The sequence below is a fragment of the Pangasianodon hypophthalmus genome, chromosome 15, assembly GCF_027358585.1.
Source record: "Pangasianodon hypophthalmus isolate fPanHyp1 chromosome 15, fPanHyp1.pri, whole genome shotgun sequence".
NCBI lineage: Eukaryota > Metazoa > Chordata > Actinopteri > Siluriformes > Pangasiidae > Pangasianodon > Pangasianodon hypophthalmus.
The window spans coordinates 7046623-7065285 of NC_069724.1; the positions used below are offsets into that span (position 1 = coordinate 7046623).

At 36.5% G+C, this 18663-nt stretch overlaps 2 protein-coding genes across 2 annotated transcripts in view; one reads left to right on the plus strand and one right to left on the minus strand.

The window, feature by feature from the left end:
- crcp (calcitonin gene-related peptide-receptor component protein) lies at window positions 1-6742 on the minus strand. The gene is made up of 7 exons (XM_026938589.3): window positions 6724-6742; window positions 5500-5577; window positions 4868-4904; window positions 4614-4712; window positions 2835-2929; window positions 1375-1432; window positions 1-718 (listed from the first exon to the last, which is right to left on the minus strand). The coding sequence occupies exons 2-7, from the start codon at window positions 5505-5507 to the stop codon at window positions 575-577; spliced, it is 441 nt and encodes a 146-aa protein (XP_026794390.1). The 5' UTR covers window positions 5508-5577; window positions 6724-6742; the 3' UTR covers window positions 1-574.
- asl (argininosuccinate lyase) overlaps window positions 6741-18663 on the plus strand; it is a 13954-nt gene continuing 2031 nt past the window's right edge. The window contains exons 1-16 of the mRNA XM_026938584.3: window positions 6741-6824; window positions 6948-7059; window positions 9089-9283; window positions 10403-10486; window positions 11164-11220; window positions 12139-12236; window positions 12333-12410; window positions 13584-13661; window positions 14077-14129; window positions 14379-14441; window positions 15260-15374; window positions 16276-16360; window positions 16550-16609; window positions 16707-16790; window positions 18173-18253; window positions 18336-18442. Coding sequence (XP_026794385.1) covers window positions 7045-7059; window positions 9089-9283; window positions 10403-10486; window positions 11164-11220; window positions 12139-12236; window positions 12333-12410; window positions 13584-13661; window positions 14077-14129; window positions 14379-14441; window positions 15260-15374; window positions 16276-16360; window positions 16550-16609; window positions 16707-16790; window positions 18173-18253; window positions 18336-18442 — 1253 coding nt within the window. The 5' untranslated portion in view covers window positions 6741-6824; window positions 6948-7044. The remainder of the gene's footprint in view (window positions 6825-6947; window positions 7060-9088; window positions 9284-10402; window positions 10487-11163; window positions 11221-12138; window positions 12237-12332; window positions 12411-13583; window positions 13662-14076; window positions 14130-14378; window positions 14442-15259; window positions 15375-16275; window positions 16361-16549; window positions 16610-16706; window positions 16791-18172; window positions 18254-18335; window positions 18443-18663) is intronic.

Genomic DNA, 18663 nt, shown 5'->3' on the forward strand with positions numbered 1-18663 from the left:
TATGTCATGATCCAGCTTTAATTAATCACAATGAATATAAGTAATACAAACTTTCATTAATGTAATGAACCTCAAAATGCTTCAATTACAGCTTAGCTTTACACAATTCGCTCCTTAAAGCATGTTTGGTTTGCAAGGATTCCTTCTTTAATTTTGCACTGGAGCTAAGCAAGGGAAGCTTACAGCCAACAGTTCAGCATTGTGCAAACTGCTTATTTGTCTCAAACCCTGCCTTTTTGTTGGGTAATGTCACATACACTGGCTTATGTGGTTTAACAGTATACGACTAAGAAGTATAAAGATAGCATTTTTCCATTCTCACTTCAGTATCTCGGACAATGCTGATCTGATAGTAAATGTCCAAACATGCTGCAAGCTTCAGTTGCAAAATGTTATGCAAAAAATGAATGTAAAATATTGCAGGCGTGAAGGCAATATGTATTAACAAGTTCATGTGGAAGATCAGTGTTTTTTCAGTTAAAATGGATTTATGTACAAATGTTAGTAGTAAGCCAAATGATGCAGTTTTCAGGGTTTCTCCTTATTTGCCTACTGAATTCCTGGATTTTTTTAATCACTGATCTGTGCTTGCGTCCATTTCAGCATCTTCTGTGGCACCACCTTCTTGCTGAGGATCACCAGGAAGGATGTCTGTGACAGTCTGAATAAGCTCATCAATTTGTTCTTCTGTCAACCGTTCTTCACTTTCTTCTACCATCTGAGCAGAAAAAAAAGGTATGCTCACCATATTTACCTCAAATAGAACATTCCAGAAAAGTCCTTGATCCTGAAGGCTCTCCAGTGTCAGAAAACTACTGCTGACTGTCACTAATCTTGGGTGACACTGGAGACTCCTTCCAAATACACGTTTGTAAAACTGTTTATACATACAGGTCCTTGTGTAAGTTGTTACTATAGAAACATGAAAATGTATCAGAAAGAGCATATTAATATAAACCTGTGATTTGCCTTCCAGCCCAAACTACTGTCAAAGCTGCTGTTATAGAAAGTTAATCACCACCATCTGACCAATCAGAATCGAGCATTCAACAGTGCTGCAGTAAAAATAAAAGCACCAACCATTCCCTTTCAAGCTGAACAACCTAATCTACAGTGTAACCCCTTTAAGTCGGCATGTTCATGTAGCAGTTGGTTTTAATGTTTTTATTCATGTTACAAAAATAACCAGACAACTACGTTCGTCTACTGCAAAAATCATCACTTCATTGTACATGTTGCAGCCCTGCTAGAAAAAAAAATTGTTTTATAGTCTAGAAAATACAGCAAATGAAACATGACTTCCTCTCCTGATGAGAGGCTGGCTGAGTCAGAAAAGGCACAAATTACAAGGCAGAGAATAAATCAAAGCCTGACCAGTTGGATCTCAACAGCCGTCTGTGGTCTGTGGTTCAGCAGCTGCAGTTTCTCTGCTCTGCAAAGAAAGAGAGAAAAATGTAGGACAAGGCAAAAAGGTCAAAAACAAAAAGGGGTTGCAAAGTCATGTGTCATACAGTTAGTTTAATTTTTAACGCCATGCCACATAAATACACAAACAAACCCAAAGGACTAAATAGACATTTGAATAAATAAAAATTAACACAATTAAAGAGAAGACATTTCAAATACTAAAAACAGATTCACACACAATACAACATCAGTATTTATTATTATAATACAAAAGATACAGTTTTACTGAGTCAAAGATGTAAAAGCAGAGGTGCCAACAATTGCTAACCGGAAAATGCTAGAAGGCAGAGAGGGAAAAAAAAAACCCAGAATTTTTCCACAAAAAGCCTAGCTTATATCTGTGGACGAGGCAGCTTTTTTTTTTTGTTTTCAAGATCTGCACCAAAGAACAGTAAGAAAACAGCAAGTCAAAAGCCCACATACCACAGTCCCACCTTTGTGTTTTCTACTGGCTCACAAGGCCGATTCTCGTGAATTCGAGATTCACCAGATAAAGTCAGATAAAATCAGCATGAAGTGAAAGTAACCACTACACAAATGCACGCATTTCACATCCTGCATCCTTTCTCCTTGAAAATGAAAATTCTCTTACAGCCTAATTTTACTCATATTTGCTCTGACTGCTGAAAAAAACAGAAAAGCGAAGTCTTCGGGTGTCTTGCATTGCCATAGCAAGGAGTCAAAAAATCATAACTGCTACAGCTAAACCATAAATGTTAGCACATCTGTAAAAGCAATGACTCTTAAAATATTTAGTAATTAAATATAGCAAAATATGGGGATTTCAAAATGATATAGTATAAATAAGGTTATATTAAATATATACATTTTTGTATAATTCTTGCAAAAACTAGTATACCTTATATGATTGTGTATACCTTATACCTCACATGTATACCTTAGTATACCTCATATGCTGAAGGACAACACTATGGGATAAATTTCTACTCGGGTGAAATGACTGTAATAACTTCATAAAAAAAGAATACAGTTATATACAACAATGTAAGTAACATACGAATGTCTACTACCGTGAAGCCATGCATTTTTGTATTTTAAAATACTTTTTGTCTTTACAGTCTATAATAATACTAATTAATACTCATGTGACACCCACAGAACAGAGCTGGAACATGTATTGTGGACTGCTAGATCACATGACACTTGTGCCATATCAGGAAGTGCAAAAATACAGAGCTCATCAGCAGAGGGCAGACAAACCACTCAGCGATTACTGATGACATGCAGATAAATCCTGTCCTGGAGCAGTTTTGAAACTACAAATTCCAATTCAAAACCGAGCAGTGTGTGGAATACTGTGAAGCGATAAAACATGAGGGGTAAACAACATGAGCCGCTGTACTCACTTGGTGAGTTTGTGTGGAAGCATCGCACTAAGGAAGTCTTTCACTATCTCAGGACTCTGGTGAGCGCATGGTGTCTTGGAGAGATACTTAAGTGTCTATTTAGGAAAAGACAAATGCAAAACAAAATCAACCAACAAAGAAGCTGAACAAGTTTCTTTTATATTAAGTATATACATACTCTCTCATAGGCATTGTCATCTCAATTCAAACACTGAAGATAAATAATATTAGGGAAAAAAAATCAGAAGTCTCTCACTACTATCCATTTCCATTGACAGTATTTAGCAGATGCTCTTAGACAGAGTAACTTACAAATGAGCTTTATAGTCTCCATTATAAATATCTGCATGATAGTTCAATAACTCAGGGTCAAAGAATACCATCAAGCTTAAACTATAGTTTATAGTATAAAGTATAATTAAAGTATACCAGCAAGAAAAACACACAGGTAAAGGGATTTTTAAAAAGTAGATTAGCCCCCATTTAAAAGCTCAGTGAAGAGGTATTTCTTCAGTGTTTGTTTGTGACTTGGACCATGGAATAGAATTGTTGGTGCCAGACGGGCTGGTTTGAGTATTTCTGAAACTGCTGATCCCCTGGATTTTCCTGCACAGCAGCAGTTCTGTGGGCAGAAACGCCTTGTTGATGAGAGAGGTCAGAAGATGGCCAGACTGGTCTGAGCTGACAGGAAGACTACAGTAACTCTCATTACACTCTTTACAACCGTGGTGAGCAGAAAAGCATCTCAGGACATACAACATGTTGAGGCAGTCAGGCTACAACAGCAGAAGATCACACTAGGTTCTACTTCTGTCAGCCAAGAACAGGACACTGAGGCTACAGTGAGTACAGGCTCACCAAAACTGGACAGCTGAAGACTGGATAAATGTTGTCTGGTCTGATGAATCTTGATTTCTGCTGCGACATGCAGATAGTAGGGCCACAATCTGGAATCTACGGCATGAATCCATGGACAACTTGTCTTGTGTCAACAGTTCAGGCTATTCTTGGTGGTGTAATGTTGTGGGGAATGTTTTCTTCGCACACATTGGGCCTTTTAATACAAATCAAGCATTACTTTTTGTATGTTTGTATGCCACAGCTTATCTGATGCTGACCATGTGCAAACCTTTTATGGCCACAATTTACCCTTCTTATGGATACTTCCAGCGTGATAATTCACCATGTCACAAGCACATTTTGTCTCAAACTCTCAAACTTGTTCCATGAATATGACAGTGAGTTCACTGTACTTCAGTGACCTTCCCAGTCACCAGATCTGAATCCAGGGATGTGGTAGAACATGAGATTTGCAGCACGAATGTGCAGCTGACAAATCTGCAGCAATTATGTGATGCAATCATGTCAACACAAACCACAATCTCAAAGGAATGTTTTCAACATCTTGTGGAATCCATGCCATGATGCCTACCCAGTATTAGTATGGTGTTCCTAATAAAGTGACTGGTTTGTGTAAGCCTCAAAGCTCATCCAGTTTTTAAGTACTGTCACACAGACTTGTGCATGATGACAATAACCAGGATAATAATTTCTAAATACAAAACACATCTGATATTTTACAAATTGGGTATTAAAAATGAGATTATGGAACACAAGGATGTCAAAAACAAACAAACAAACAATACCTGGACACTAAACATATTTTGGTTGATCAACCTTATCTGTGGTAAGTTGGAAACACTGAACTATTCATTAAACTGCTGAGGCATCAATGGGAATAATGAACAATGGGAATTTACCAGTAGTTACATCACTAACCTCATACATTATAGTGTTAAGGTTCTGCTGCCCAGTGCTGTGCTTGTTTTTAACGCTCTCTTTCCTCTTCTCTTTCAGCTCCATCAGCAACTGATACACCTAATACGATCAAAACACACAAATACACATAAATACAAATACATATACCCGAGTAACATTCTTTTCATGTATGTTTAAAGACAATCACATACATTTAGTATTAAATTTGACAGTATATAAATGGTATATACATGGTTCAGTGAATCTTTACTGACCTCATAATTGCTGAGCATAGCAGCATTAGAGTCCCTCCTGCAATACAGGTATGAGAGATTATTACATTTATTCTGCACAGGTATTACTACTTGTGAAGCATGAACAGATCAGATCACTCCTCTGCATGAATTTACTTAAAATATAAAATTTTTTTTTAATCAAACTGAAAATTTCTCCAACATTTCCACAGTTACAAACAACTGCTACAAACTGCTGAACTAAAAGAGGACTGACAGTTAACACTCTATGTGAGATTTCAAAGCAACATGAGGTAACTAAAAAGGCCAAATAGTGGGTGCCCACTATACACGTTCACTGTCAGGGACAGAGGAAGACTTTACAGGATAGCTGCTAAATCCCCAAACATTACAAAATTCACTGAGCAAAAACTGCACGTGGTGAGCTTGACAAAGCTGGGGCTCAGGTAAGGCTGCCATTCAGAAACATTTAGTGTTCTCCTACCGCTGCTGTCACCTAGCATGTGTAGCTAAATTACGAACTTCTCTTTTCCACTGCTTTAGCATATTGCCAAAACACTAGCGTATTCAACCAGCTAAATAACATCTGCAAAAAAGCAATGATAAACATGTTTAAACCATTAATTTATAGTTATGCAAAAATCGTTTCTCACACTTCCATCCTTGCTGTCTTCACGGGTCCACTCCTATAAAGTAGTCGGGCGGAAACATTACCTCAAGACTGTACGTTCCTACAGCAAATAGTGTGATTTATCAATGTTGGTCAACTTTATTTTTTTTAATGCTTCATTTGAAAATATTTTATTTCATATCCCAGTGTTAATTATCGTCATTAATAATAACATGTATTTCTAAAATTCAAAAGGAAGTCACAATAAATCAGTATAGTTCTAATACACTGAATGTTGCACTGAATAAATTAGCTATGTAATAATTCTTCATATATAATCGTGTCTCATTTTAGTTCCAGAAATTTTGGAGTCGACACCAGTTCCGATTCCGATTATTTGGAGTCGGTTCTATAAAATAAATAATTAAAAACAAATAAACAAACAAATAAATAAATAAATACAGGAAAGGAGATTAAACTGTCTAAGAAGTGCAGCAGCAACAACAACAACAACAACAACAACAACAACAACAACAATAATAATAATAATTATAATAATAATAATAATAATACGTGACTTCATATTCCACTATTTAAACATTCATGAAAAGCTGATATTAAGTTAGCAGTGTAACGCAAAGGTAAAATCATCATAATGATTAAAATGTTTGATGTAAAATTCAAACTAACACATGTCTGAGTGTACAAAATTTTCAAAAAATATCTTCTGGGATGTTGTCTTAAAAGATTACTCATTATTTGGTTATCTGCTACACCTGATGCAGCCCATCAAGAGCCATAAGACTTAAACATTTACAGAAATGAAAGGGAAAAGCTATCCCATAATAAGCTCCTTTATCTATTTGTTTCATTCTTGCTAATGACCAATGATTTGTTGTTAAGACCATTAAAAGCTTAATATTTTACCATTTCTGGCTTGGCCCTTTATTTTTCTTTCCCAGGAGTGTATGATTTGACTACTACCACTACTAATAATGATAATAATAACGCTTCTTAAAAGATGTTTTTAGTAAATTTATTTTTATTTGGCTTAATGCTTTAAGCGTCTTTTTAAACTTGATCGATTTTGCCATTATAAAAGATTATTTTAAAAAAAACCGCTTAACCTGTATACTCATAAATACCATGAACTGTTGTGTGTTAGTTTTGTTATTATTTATTTTAAATGATCATTTTGTAGAAAGTTAAGTTGTTTTGTTTGCGCTCGAGCTCGCGGTCGCTCGTTTTCCGCTTTCGGCGCTATTACCGCTAAGCGTCTAAAAGCTGCGCCCCTGAAATGTCCGTTCTGCTTGATCATAACCGTGGTTTTCCGTTTCCCCTCGGGCAAATGTGCTTTTCTTCACGTGCGTGAGTGGTTTTGCTTACGTGAGACAGCTTATGCTCTCGCGAGATTATTGAGAGATTTGCATCTAATTTCTGCATATCCTAGCTGACGAAATATTTCAGTACGGTGTGTTTGTTGTGTTGCAGCTAACTGTAACAGAAACACGTCTTAGCCAGCTGACCGGCGGAGACTGAAGAAGTGTCAACCTCCTCGACTCAGAAGAAGGAGACTGAAGAAATAACCATGGCAGCTTCCGAGGTAAAGCCTTCTTGTGTTGCGGCAAATTTAAAGGAATAGTGGTAACAGAAATAAAAATAAAATTTACACACTTTCCTCCTTAACCTTAAAGTAATTATTCAGCTGTACGCATTTGCTGTACAACTTTAGCTTGTGTACTTTTTCACTAGAACTAAACTGCAAGAGTAATGTAGCTAACATGGAATGGTCAACACCTAAATTATCTGTTAGCTGACTGATTCTCGACAGGTTTCACCTCTTTTTTTAATGAATTAATGAATTAGTTTTGCTAATGGATGAGGGACTGTTACATTTAGAAATGGTTCATATTTACATATACCACATGGCTGTTGAATTCTCGATTCTAATTTGTCAAAAGGCGTTGATTAATTTTCTATAACAGCACCTCAGACAGGCTGTAATTCAAATAATAGGTTTATGTTAATGCTGTCATTTTAAGTTATTGTGTCTACACTCCTGGGCGAAAATGAATAAATGAATAAATCCCCCAAATGGCAAAATATTGAGATTTTAATGGTCTTAACATCAAATCATTGATTGGGAAATTAGCAAGAATTAAACAAATAGATAAAGGAGCTTATCATGGGAGAGCTTTCCCTTTCATTTCTTTAAATGTTTAAGCCTTGTGGCTCTTGATTGGCTGCATCCAGTGTAGCAGACAGCCAAGTAATCACTAATCCCAAGATAGTTTTGGAAAAACAGTTCACTGCAGCAAAAGTAAACGAGTAAATGGTGGCACAGGAGCTCTCGGGAGTGCATTTATTTAATTCTTGCTAATTTCCCAACCAGTGATTTGTTGTTAAGACCATTAAAAGCTTAATAATTGTCATTCTGGGCTTCTCTCTCTCTCTCTCTCTCTCTCTCTCTTTTTTTTTTTTTTTTTGCCTAGGAGTGTATAGTAGATAATTCATTGTCTGGGACTTGACTTGGACATGGTTGATAGGTTTATATTAATCCGCTCTTTCTAATAAGTTATTATTTCTATAGTAAAAACTCATTGACTTGGACTTGTATATATCATTGATCTGATGAAGATTTCTGTAAAATCTGATCAGATGTTTATTTAACAGTTAAAGTACATTTTCCATAATGGGAAAGTCTTAAGGACGGAGGACTTTGCACTTTCTCGTTTTTCTGTAACATGAAAGCTGAATTCTTTTATTTTATTAACTTCCAGAGAGAGAAAAAAAAAGAAAGGCTTGTGAGGGTACAACAGGTTATAGCTGCTGTAACAAGTTATAACAGAGCTAATTTGTCTCGGGCGTTCCACAACATTAAATGTAACAATAAATGGTTAAAAAGCACAGTGTGTTGTTCATTAAAAAATTAAAGACTGTAATCAGATTGCTGTGGTACAAGATGAAAAAGCAACTCAGGATGTGCGCTTATAGTAAAATAATCCACCTTGGCATGGTAACAGTGATTCCACTGGGTGTTGGGTCGCATCACACCACCTCATTGTGGATTATTTTCCTATAACGTCATGCTCCATAGTGTTTTAATTCCTTACTTATAAGTAGATGTATTGATAAATGCTTTGACTGCATTACAGAATTCTGAAATTTTTGTTATTTTTATCTGTCACTATTCAGTCACTTGATGTGCAAGCTATGAGATTCTTGGTATCAAAAGTAGATTTAAAATTTGTTAGAAAATGAACAAGTTCAGCAGGAAATAGGACAGTTTCCCCCAACAAGATCACTTATCATTCAGGGTTTTTTTTTTTCTTCACAGGTGATAATGCGTTGATTTTGGGGAAACCATTTTTAAATAGTCAGATTGCTACAAACATATCTATTAAATAAAGAGAAAAATGCTTTTGAAACATGAGTTATCAAGCTTTTTATTTGGTGATAGTAGTATCAAGACATACTTTACATTTATGGTTATGGGTGCAAAATCTTTTAGTATTTAGCTTCAAGTGTAGGTAATAGGTGGCTTTATGATACATTTGGGGGAAGTTGTCATTATTAGCCAAACTATTCCTTTCATTCATAATTTTTTCCTGTCAATTCTTTCTGCCATGCAGGGAAACAAGTTGTGGGGCGGTAGATTTGTAGGGAGCATGGATCCCATCATGGAGAAGTTCAACGCATCAATATCGTACGATCAGCGCATGTGGGATGCAGATATCAGGGGCAGTAAAGCCTACGTGAAGGCGTTGCACAAAGCCAAGCTGGTCACTCAGGAGGAAATGGCACAGATTCAGGATGGCCTTCAGAAGGTTAGTTGGCTTGAATGTTTGCTTCCCTCTGTGAAACCCATTCAATGATTGTGGCCTAACAAGAATGGCAAGATTTGTGTATGCGAATGATTCAGCATTCAAGGAAATGAAAACTGTTTTTCTTTGAATTGAAACTTTTTGTTGAGTCAAATTTCCTGTTCTTGTTAGAGCTTAATACACCGACCTACACTGAGTTCTGCTGATTAATAGAAAGGGACCACCATTGGTGGTGTAGGTACACTTACATGGTGCGCCTGATACACTTATAACAGCGCTGCACACACTTCCATGTCAGTGTCACTGACATGCCCAACAGATGGGCTACAGTCTGTAACTATATACCTACAATGTCATACACCAGCGATCGTCAACTGGCAGGCCGCCATCTGGGTGTGGATCCCAGAAAATATTTCATAGAACCTATGATTTTAGTTTTTTAAACATAAACCAGCATGGTTTTTGTTGCAGATTTTCAGTTATAGCTAATCCAATCACATGCATTTAGTAAATTATAAAGCTGAAGGCAGCTCATCAGGCCAGAGATTAGTTACAGGGCTAGAGACATTAGGTCAAAAGAGTTTTCACAGACCTTCCATAGATTTTACCTACTGTCTAAGTTCTGATTATTTAACTGTGGAGTCGACAACGAAAATAGAATGTTTAAAGACTATTTTGGGTGAAGACTTGTGTGTTTATTCTCCACATGTCAAATTAAAAACAGATGTTTCATCTGTTCAGAGTCTGTGGCACTAGTCAAAAGTACATAGCCATAAAATAATCATTAATATTTGAGCATAAAATGTAACTGGTGTTGCCATTCAATCATGTTTGTTGCTTATTTGGCCCATTATAATTACACAATTTTATGTAACTGAGCCTTATTTTAGTTGTATAACCCTGTCATGTACTGTGGTATGGTAGGAGGACATGATAAACTCACAACTGTATGTTCATTTGCACACAATAACACTAGCCCCAGAGTCACATGACAACACTGACGGAGGTCATTGTGCACCACATGAGGCCAAAAATATACCTGTACTGGTTCATTGTTGTGTTGCATCACAAAACCTGTTTCCCACAGTGTGGAAATGTCTACCTCTAATTGTGCTAAATCAGGTTTTGGGTGAATGGTCCAGTGGTACGTTCCAGCTCAAGCCAGGAGATGAGGATATTCACACAGCCAATGAGCGTAGACTAAAGGTGAGCGACTGTTTTGTCAAACCACAATTTGTATTCATTAATTTGGAAGATGCTTTTCTACAAAGCAGAGTCTGGGGCAGAATTTGATACAAGCATAGCTGAGCTGAGCAGTTGAGGGTATTCACCAGAGCAGGAGATCTGAATTTGCAACCTTCCTGTCATCAGAACCTTAATCATGGAACTCCCACTGGTTCTGAAATAATATACTTAGTTGTGTGGTTTAATGACACTACATGACACACTGTTGTGTATAAAATGGACCAAAGGAGGTTGCCTAGATAGTTCAAGTGCAAGTTTATTTAAAAAAAAACTTAATTGAATGATACACAAGTGCATGAAGTAAGATGTTTTGTACATTCAATAGAGACACCTAGCAAAACAAATAAGTCTAAAATGTCATTTTTATGAATATCAGGTAATATAATGCAATATATACAATTCAAATAAAAATACATGCCACATTAGTGTAAAGACAAGCAAAATATCAAGAGAAAATTCATTGATGTCTTTCTGTGTGATTCACCTGTGGTACAAATTGCCTACTGGTCTGTGAGAAGTAGTGACAGTTCAATTAAATAAACCCCAAACTACATGCTTCAGGGAGGATGTGGAATTGCACAGTGCTGTCATGAAACAATGGTGCTTTGCATTATTAATGTTGTGTGTCTGTGTTATAGGAACTGATTGGAGAGGCAGCTGGCAAGCTTCATACCGGCAGGAGCAGAAATGATCAAGTGGGTCTCACTTTGTACACGATCTAAGCATTATTAATTTTACTAATATTTAGATGTTGAATTATTGAAGCTGATTGGTTGGAAAGCATTGATTAACTTTCTTTAACAGTAGATCTGACAGTAGTGACAGTTTAATTCAAATCTCAAGTTTATATTAATGCACTCATTATAATATGTAATATATCTATAGTAAACTGTATATTATACTTGTATTATAGGGACTTGTATGGCAGACACGCTACATAATCAAAGACTAATAATAAACTAATTAAAAATGGGCTGTTATTCAACACATAAAAATCTTTAGTAGTTGATAGAATGAAGCTTTCTGTAAGGAGATGTTTATTTAACATTTATGGAACTAGTCTCAGCACAAATCTTTTAGCTTTCTCACTAAGTTTCCACCATGGGTGAGACTTCAGCACAGAGGACTTTGCTCTTTCCAGGTTTTCTGTAACATGACAAGCTGTTTATTTTCTTATTAACTTCAAAAGAGAGTGAGAGAGAGAGGGAGAGAAAAGAGTGGCTAGTGAAGGAGCAACTTTTTATAGCTGCTATAATGTAAGTGATTGTAGGAGCTAACTTGTTTCACACATTCCACAAAGTTAAATGTAACTATAAACTAATAAAAAGTAGGATGTGTCATGCTTTATTTATAAAAATTTAATAGTTGGCAGATGGCTATGGTATAAAGAGGAGTAAAACACTTTGTGACATGCTGTTTTTGGAAAAAAAATCAACTTCAGGGTGGTAACAGTAACAGTAGCTTTGCAGTCGGGCCTCATCACACCACCCCATTGTTGAATATTTTTCCTATAACAGCACAACCTGTCATGTTTTATTACTTACCTAAGCTAGATTGTGTGCATTTTGTATTTTTAAGGTGTTTGGTATTATTGTTATATGTTGCTTGAATAGGTTGTGACAGATATGAGGCTGTGGTTACGGGATGCTATCACCACTCTGAAGGGAAACACCATCCAACTTATAACTACGATGGTGGAAAGGGCAGCCGTGTAAGAACATAAAAATAACATGAATTCATGTTTTTTTATGTATGTGCTTGTCTTGTCATCATTCCACATCTTTCCATGATTTTCTCTGCTCTGTAGAGAAATCAACATCCTTTTTCCTGGATATACTCACATGCAGAGAGCGCAGCCAATCAGATGGAGCCACTGGATTCTCAGGTACACTTTCACACAACTAAGCGACTATGCACAATGTTAGCATTTAGGCTCAGTACAGAAAAATGTGCACCATGACTGTAAGCAAAACACTTTTAATTTTAAACTGCTCAATGACAATAGAATAAATAACAATAAGTATATATGGGCATCAAAAAATCCACCATGGAGTCACACCATAATGATATGATATGATAGTGAGGAATAATCTCTGGCGTCATTCAGCACCCGTCAGTTTCCACAGCTGGCCGTGGCCAGGAACTAAGGGAGAAAAATTTACCTTGCTTTTTGGGTAATAGTGATGGGATGCCCTCTCTCCCCTGTCAATCACAGTGACACTAGCCAATCATGGGCATCTGTGAGCTCATATATACAGAAGAGGGCAGATAGCACTTTCCCCTGAGTATATCAGTCTGCCCTGTGAAAGCAGCAAAGATACGGTTGGCTGGCTTCATGTCTCAGAGGAAGCATGTGTCAGCCTGTCTTATGTGTGCTGTGTTCATCAAAATAGCACAAATTTTGCATTAAGGCATAAATCCAGCAGACTGTGTCAGATGACCTGATTAGTCTAAAAGCAGATTATGGCACATTTCTGGTGGCTGTTTCTCACATTTTGCATCGCTCAGATTTTCATAGTATGAATAAATAACTTGTGGCAGAGTTTGCTCTGCAAAGGACATTAAAAGAAACAGGAAACATGTATTATCCTGTGAAGCAGTACTTGATTAAATGGGTAATGCTTTACATAAAATTCCCCTAACTGCTATTATTTAATTAATTAGTTCATATGAATAAAACATGAGCTTCAGCATTAATACACCAGTAAAATTCAAAGGCAATGCCAAATAATTAATTCTTAATATTTATACCAGGAGGGCAGAGTAATCAACATTTAGGAATATGCTGTAATGTTTTATATGGACTTAAACAGGTATTTAGTAATGCTAAGTTAATTGTGTTTTAACGTTAACAAATGCAGTAAATAATGTTAGTTAATGGAACCATAATGTAAAGCGTTACCGCTAAGTGTTATGTTTAAAATGAATTTGTTGGATTTTGACAAATGTATGAACCAAAGTTATTCAATATGGTGTGACTAATTTAAAGGACATTTTTGTCAAGAGTAATTTTGACAGAATAAACATTGAACGTGAAAACACTTCGCTGTTGTTTCAGTCACGCAGTGGCACTGAGCAGAGATGTGGAGCAGCTGGAGGAAATCAGGAAGCGGGTCAATGTTCTGCCTTTGGGAAGGTCTGTGATGATTCTGATTGAATGCATACTTTCAAGTCTATACGATGCACCCTATTTACATATTCATCATTTCATGTGAAGTTTCAGTATCTTCATATATTCATTAGTAAGTACAACATTTTGGTTGTCTGAAAAGCTAACTGACAAGATTAAAAGTGGTAGCTAACATAATGTAATAAAGTATGGTAAGCTAGTTAATATATTACATTAATCCAGATTAAAGAAAATGCCAAATGCCATAAATATAAAGGTAAACAAGTATATAATCATTGTCCTCTTCTTAAAAGTTCATTCAAACATGATGTCTTCAGACACATCATGTTTGCGCTCTAGACAAAAAGTCTACATAATATGGTTATCTATTGATATTAATCTGAATAAATTATGTCTAATTATTTTAAATGTTGTTTTACAGTGGAGCCATCGCTGGGAACCCCTTCAACATTGATAGGGAACTTCTTCGGAAAGGTTTTATTTATTTATTTTTCTCCTCCTAGTGGTGTTCTCTTGCATTATTGTGTCTTGTAGGTTAGATGCATAAATGATTTATCCAAAAACATTATTAATTTCAATAATTTCTGTGTTATGTCATATGTATTGTGCATAATCAAAGTGGGTTCTTTTTATGTAGTTCAACTGTTCTTTACAGAAAGATATTTTTCTATTCTGTACTGCATATTATGTTCATTTTTCTCCATGGTTTGAAATTCTCTGTAGAGCTTGACTTTGATGGGATCAGCATCAACAGTATGGATGCAACCGGACAGAGAGATTTTGTTGGTATGTTTCTTGCTTAAAGTCTCATAGGAATGCAAACCCAATATTAGTTCCAAACAGTGATGGCTACGATATTTAATAAGAGGGCTAAAAATTCTACCACTTATCAGCAGCTTGGAATTACAATTATGTATCCATTATAGTTGAGCCTTGTAACACAAGGTGTCATCATATGCATGAAAGTGTTACACAATCACAGAGGAACACATTCACTGAAAGATAGGTAGGAACATCATTCTGTTTTTTCAAGCAAGCAAGCATTATAAACAGGTAAGCTGTGTTCAAACCACACAAAACCTATGATTTTGTTGTTTGTAGCTGTGTGTAATTGTACACTGATTGGACAATACTTGTGTAGTCTGTTTACTTTTAGTTTCTCCAAAGGCATTTTGGGTGGGGAAAAAAAAAACAGTTTTCGAGCAAGTAATCCACCTTGTTTATGTTTATCATACCCACTATAGTATTTCACATGCATATTTTCGCTTAATGTTGATGACATATTATGGAGTCAGAAAAGCAGGTTTAAATAAATTAGCCTTATTGCACGTGAACGTGAATTTTTTTAATCATCAGTCCCAGAGCAAAAAACTCTTCACATTTAGTCCAGCCAGCACTGGTTCCGCCGACTTTACCTTGAAAGTGGAAAAGTACATGCAGACCTTAAAAATGTCGCTAATTATTGATACTTTGTTCTTCACGTTGTACCGCCATGAACAACCTTAACCCGATTAGTAAGTAATGTTAAACTTATATCTTTATTGAGGTACTATTTATTATATTTATTGTATATTCGGTTTGTGTGATTTTTATTTTTATGGCAGCTGAGTTCCTTTTCTGGGGATCAATGTGTCTCATGCACCTCAGTAAGATGGCCGAGGATTTGATCCTGTACAGCACCAAAGAGTTCTCCTTTATCACACTATCCGATGCGTACAGGTGAGTATATCTACTTAATAAAACATTATTCGATATACAGTACTGTGCAAAAGTCTTAGGCACCCTATTTTTTTTTGTAAAAACTTTGTTATAGATTTTTATTTTATGATGACTACATTGTTGATTCAGTACAAAAACATTTTAGATTTCCAAGCATTAGTTTTCCAGCACAAAAGTAAATGTTACAGAAAAATGTTTGTATGTCAGTAAAGAAAGCAGTAGATTACATAAGAGACCACTTTTCAGACAAAAAAAAAAAAAAACATAATGAAGGCTGCTGGGTTTTGCTGCAAAAATAAGAAGCAAGTGTGACAGTCAAAGTCTCCAGAAGAACTGTGGCTGCTTCTGCAAGATGCTCAGTAACACTTACAGCTCATTTCCTTTCAGACTGCACAAATTGTACCTGAGACTACTATTTTTTTTAAAGCGAAGGATTGTCACACCAAATATTAACTTTGTTTCATTTATTACTGTTTACTGCTCTTTATAGTATTTTTTAAAATGTAGAAACATTTAATTTCATTATTTTTGAAGGTGTCTTTGCTCTACAGTATTTCTTTGCAGGTGCCTAAGACTTTTGCACAGTACTGTATATTCATTCTTCATTCAATACATAATGTGACACTTATTTAAAGAAAATACCACAGTGTACTTGATAACTACTACACATTGCTATTTTATTAGTGTATGTTATAATCATTTTTCCTCATTTGGAAACTTCCTATTCTCACATCCCTGTGATCTGTTCCTCTCTCTTAATTAAAGTAACAACACAAATCTGAGTCTACTTTGTTAATTTGTGAACTTTAACATGCTTTTATCTGCTGTGTGTGTTGTTAGTAGTGTGTGTGTAGAAATGCTGTGTTAGTTAGATCTCAGCTTGTGTGTTTGGCTTGAACAGCACAGGGAGCAGTCTGATGCCGCAGAAGAAGAATGCTGACAGTCTGGAGCTCATTCGCAGCAAAGCAGGACGAGTGTTCGGCAGAGTAAGACCTGGCACTGAAGAGAGTCACTGAAGAAAAATCAGTCCCTCCTTCCCTAATGACCTAATAACTGACAGTTAATGCTTTATCACTTACTTTTATTTTTTTTTATTTTTTTTTACAGTATACCCTGTGTTAACATTTTTATGTTACATATATTTGTACCATTATTAATCCATAACTGTGGTTCAGTGTGCAGGTTTTATGATGATACTCAAAGGCCTCCCCAGCACATACAACAAAGATCTACAGGTAACCTGACATCGATTTTATAGATAGAACAGCTTAATAATGTGTGCTAGAGTTAGAAATTTGTTTAGGTACTATTCACCTCGCGTGTGTTTTTCAGGAGGATAAAGAGGCCATGTTTGACATCTATGATTCATTGCATGCTGTACTGCAAGTGGCTACAGGTGTCATGTCTACACTGGAGGTGAGAGTTCTCACAACTTTAGTTCCTCTCTGAGTTTATTTCCATTTCAACCACATTGGGCCCTGAAAAAATGGCATCAAGTATATGCATATCAGCTGCTACCATCTTATATCAGAACCTAAAAATAGCCAGGCTTGCCCGTTTGCTACACACCCACTAGAGACAAACTGTAAGACCTCAGCAGCTTATCACCTGCTAATGTATGTACAGGGTTAGCAGAAGTGTTTCATCCATTGACTTTGACACTGTCTTGGGTAATTTCTCTGAGACAAGCTAACAATATTGGGGTTGCCCAAAAGTGACATGTACCTAATCAGTGAATACCAGTCACTCAGTCAGTCAATCATTAAGCTGTACCATCAAATTGGTGTTGCTGAGGAAGCCGTACTGGGCAGAGACTGTTCTCTTCCTCAGATGGTTCTGGTACCTTGGAGAAAATGTGCCTATAGCTGGTCATGGGACTTAAAACAAGAAAATAAACTATAAAAACTACTTCTTTTTTAATCAGCATGTATTACTTTTGACTTCAGGTATTTTTAGCATTGATACATTGACATAACACTGACACTTGAAGTGCCCCTGAAATCAAAATTTGTTTTTAGTACCTGTCCCATCTGGGAAAATGATTAAATTTTTTATGATTCATTCTGTACTAGTTTTCATCAAGTTAAATGCTATCTAGAACATATATGTCCCACCCCCAGGGATGTGTCTCACTCTATAGTAGCAGCTCATTAGCAGCAAGTATGGTCATCAGCATCCTTTGGGTGAAAAAACAATAGTTGGAGTTTATACACTTGGCAGAGGGTGGAATATGGGGCTGTTCAATGCCGGTATATGTTACTACCTCAGTGTGATCAAGACTGATTCCGTCTTTATACACTGTCTAGGCTTCTTCATCAGTAAGCAGAGAGGGTTAAGGGCCTTGCTCAAGGGCCAAAGAGTATGTAATATGATTTTATCTACCATTCAGATGCATCAAATGCTTCCTGGTAATAACTTTGTGGCTCTCCGTCACCATCAATGGCACTGACACGACTCAAATATGTATGGCATGAGTCTAAAAACATACAGCATCTCATCGTCTAGGATATCATCCTCATTAAAGTTGACAGGCCTGGGAGAAGGTGGCAGTGAGAAATCCTCCACAATTGAAACAAGGCTGTCATTAAACTCTTTGCTATTTGTATTTTGCCCGTTCACTAAGCTCCACTCAAGTTTGTTTCAATTCACTGGGGGGTGTGGTGCATCACAAACGCTACTGGCTGTTATGTAAATTAGTCAAGCACACACCATCACTTTTAACTTCAGGTTTCACAAGCAAATATGTTGATTTGTTCAGAAAGTGAAACTACTTAGTAACTTTTTGGAATCTAATGCAGGTAAATCGGAAAGCCATGGAGGCAGCACTCAGTCCGGACATGCTGGCCACTGATCTGGCCTATTACCTCGTCAGGAAAGGAGTGAGTAAACATTCTTTTCACAGTTGTGCTGTTGTAATATTGAGCTATTAATTAAACAGAATCACCCATGTGTTTGTTGTAGATGCCTTTTAGGGAAGCTCATAGCTGCTCAGGAAAAGCTGTCCATCAAGCTGAGTCTAAAGGTGTCCCACTGAACCAGCTTACTGTGGAAGATCTCCAGACTGCCAGGTCAGCATACACACACACACACACACACACACACACACGCACACACGGATTGGTGAACTTTTAATGAAATGAAGCTAATTCCATGCATGCTCACATTATTTAGCTACCTTATCCCTCCTGTTGTATGCTCTTTAGGTCACTAGCTTTCATAACTTGGCATAGTAATTAGCTTTCACTCTCCATACTAATATTAAAATGCTGACAAACAGCTGACAAAAATT

What these genes read in the sequence shown, in the direction of transcription:
- crcp (XM_026938589.3), bottom strand. An exon ending in TTAACACTATAATGTATGAG is followed by an intron (nt 2,930 to 4,613) that starts GTTAGTGATGTA and finishes TTTCCTAAATAG; the next exon opens with ACACTTAAGTATCTCTCCAA. An exon ending in CTTCCACACAAACTCACCAA is followed by an intron (nt 1,433 to 2,834) that starts GTGAGTACAGCG and finishes CTTTCTTTGCAG; the next exon opens with AGCAGAGAAACTGCAGCTGC.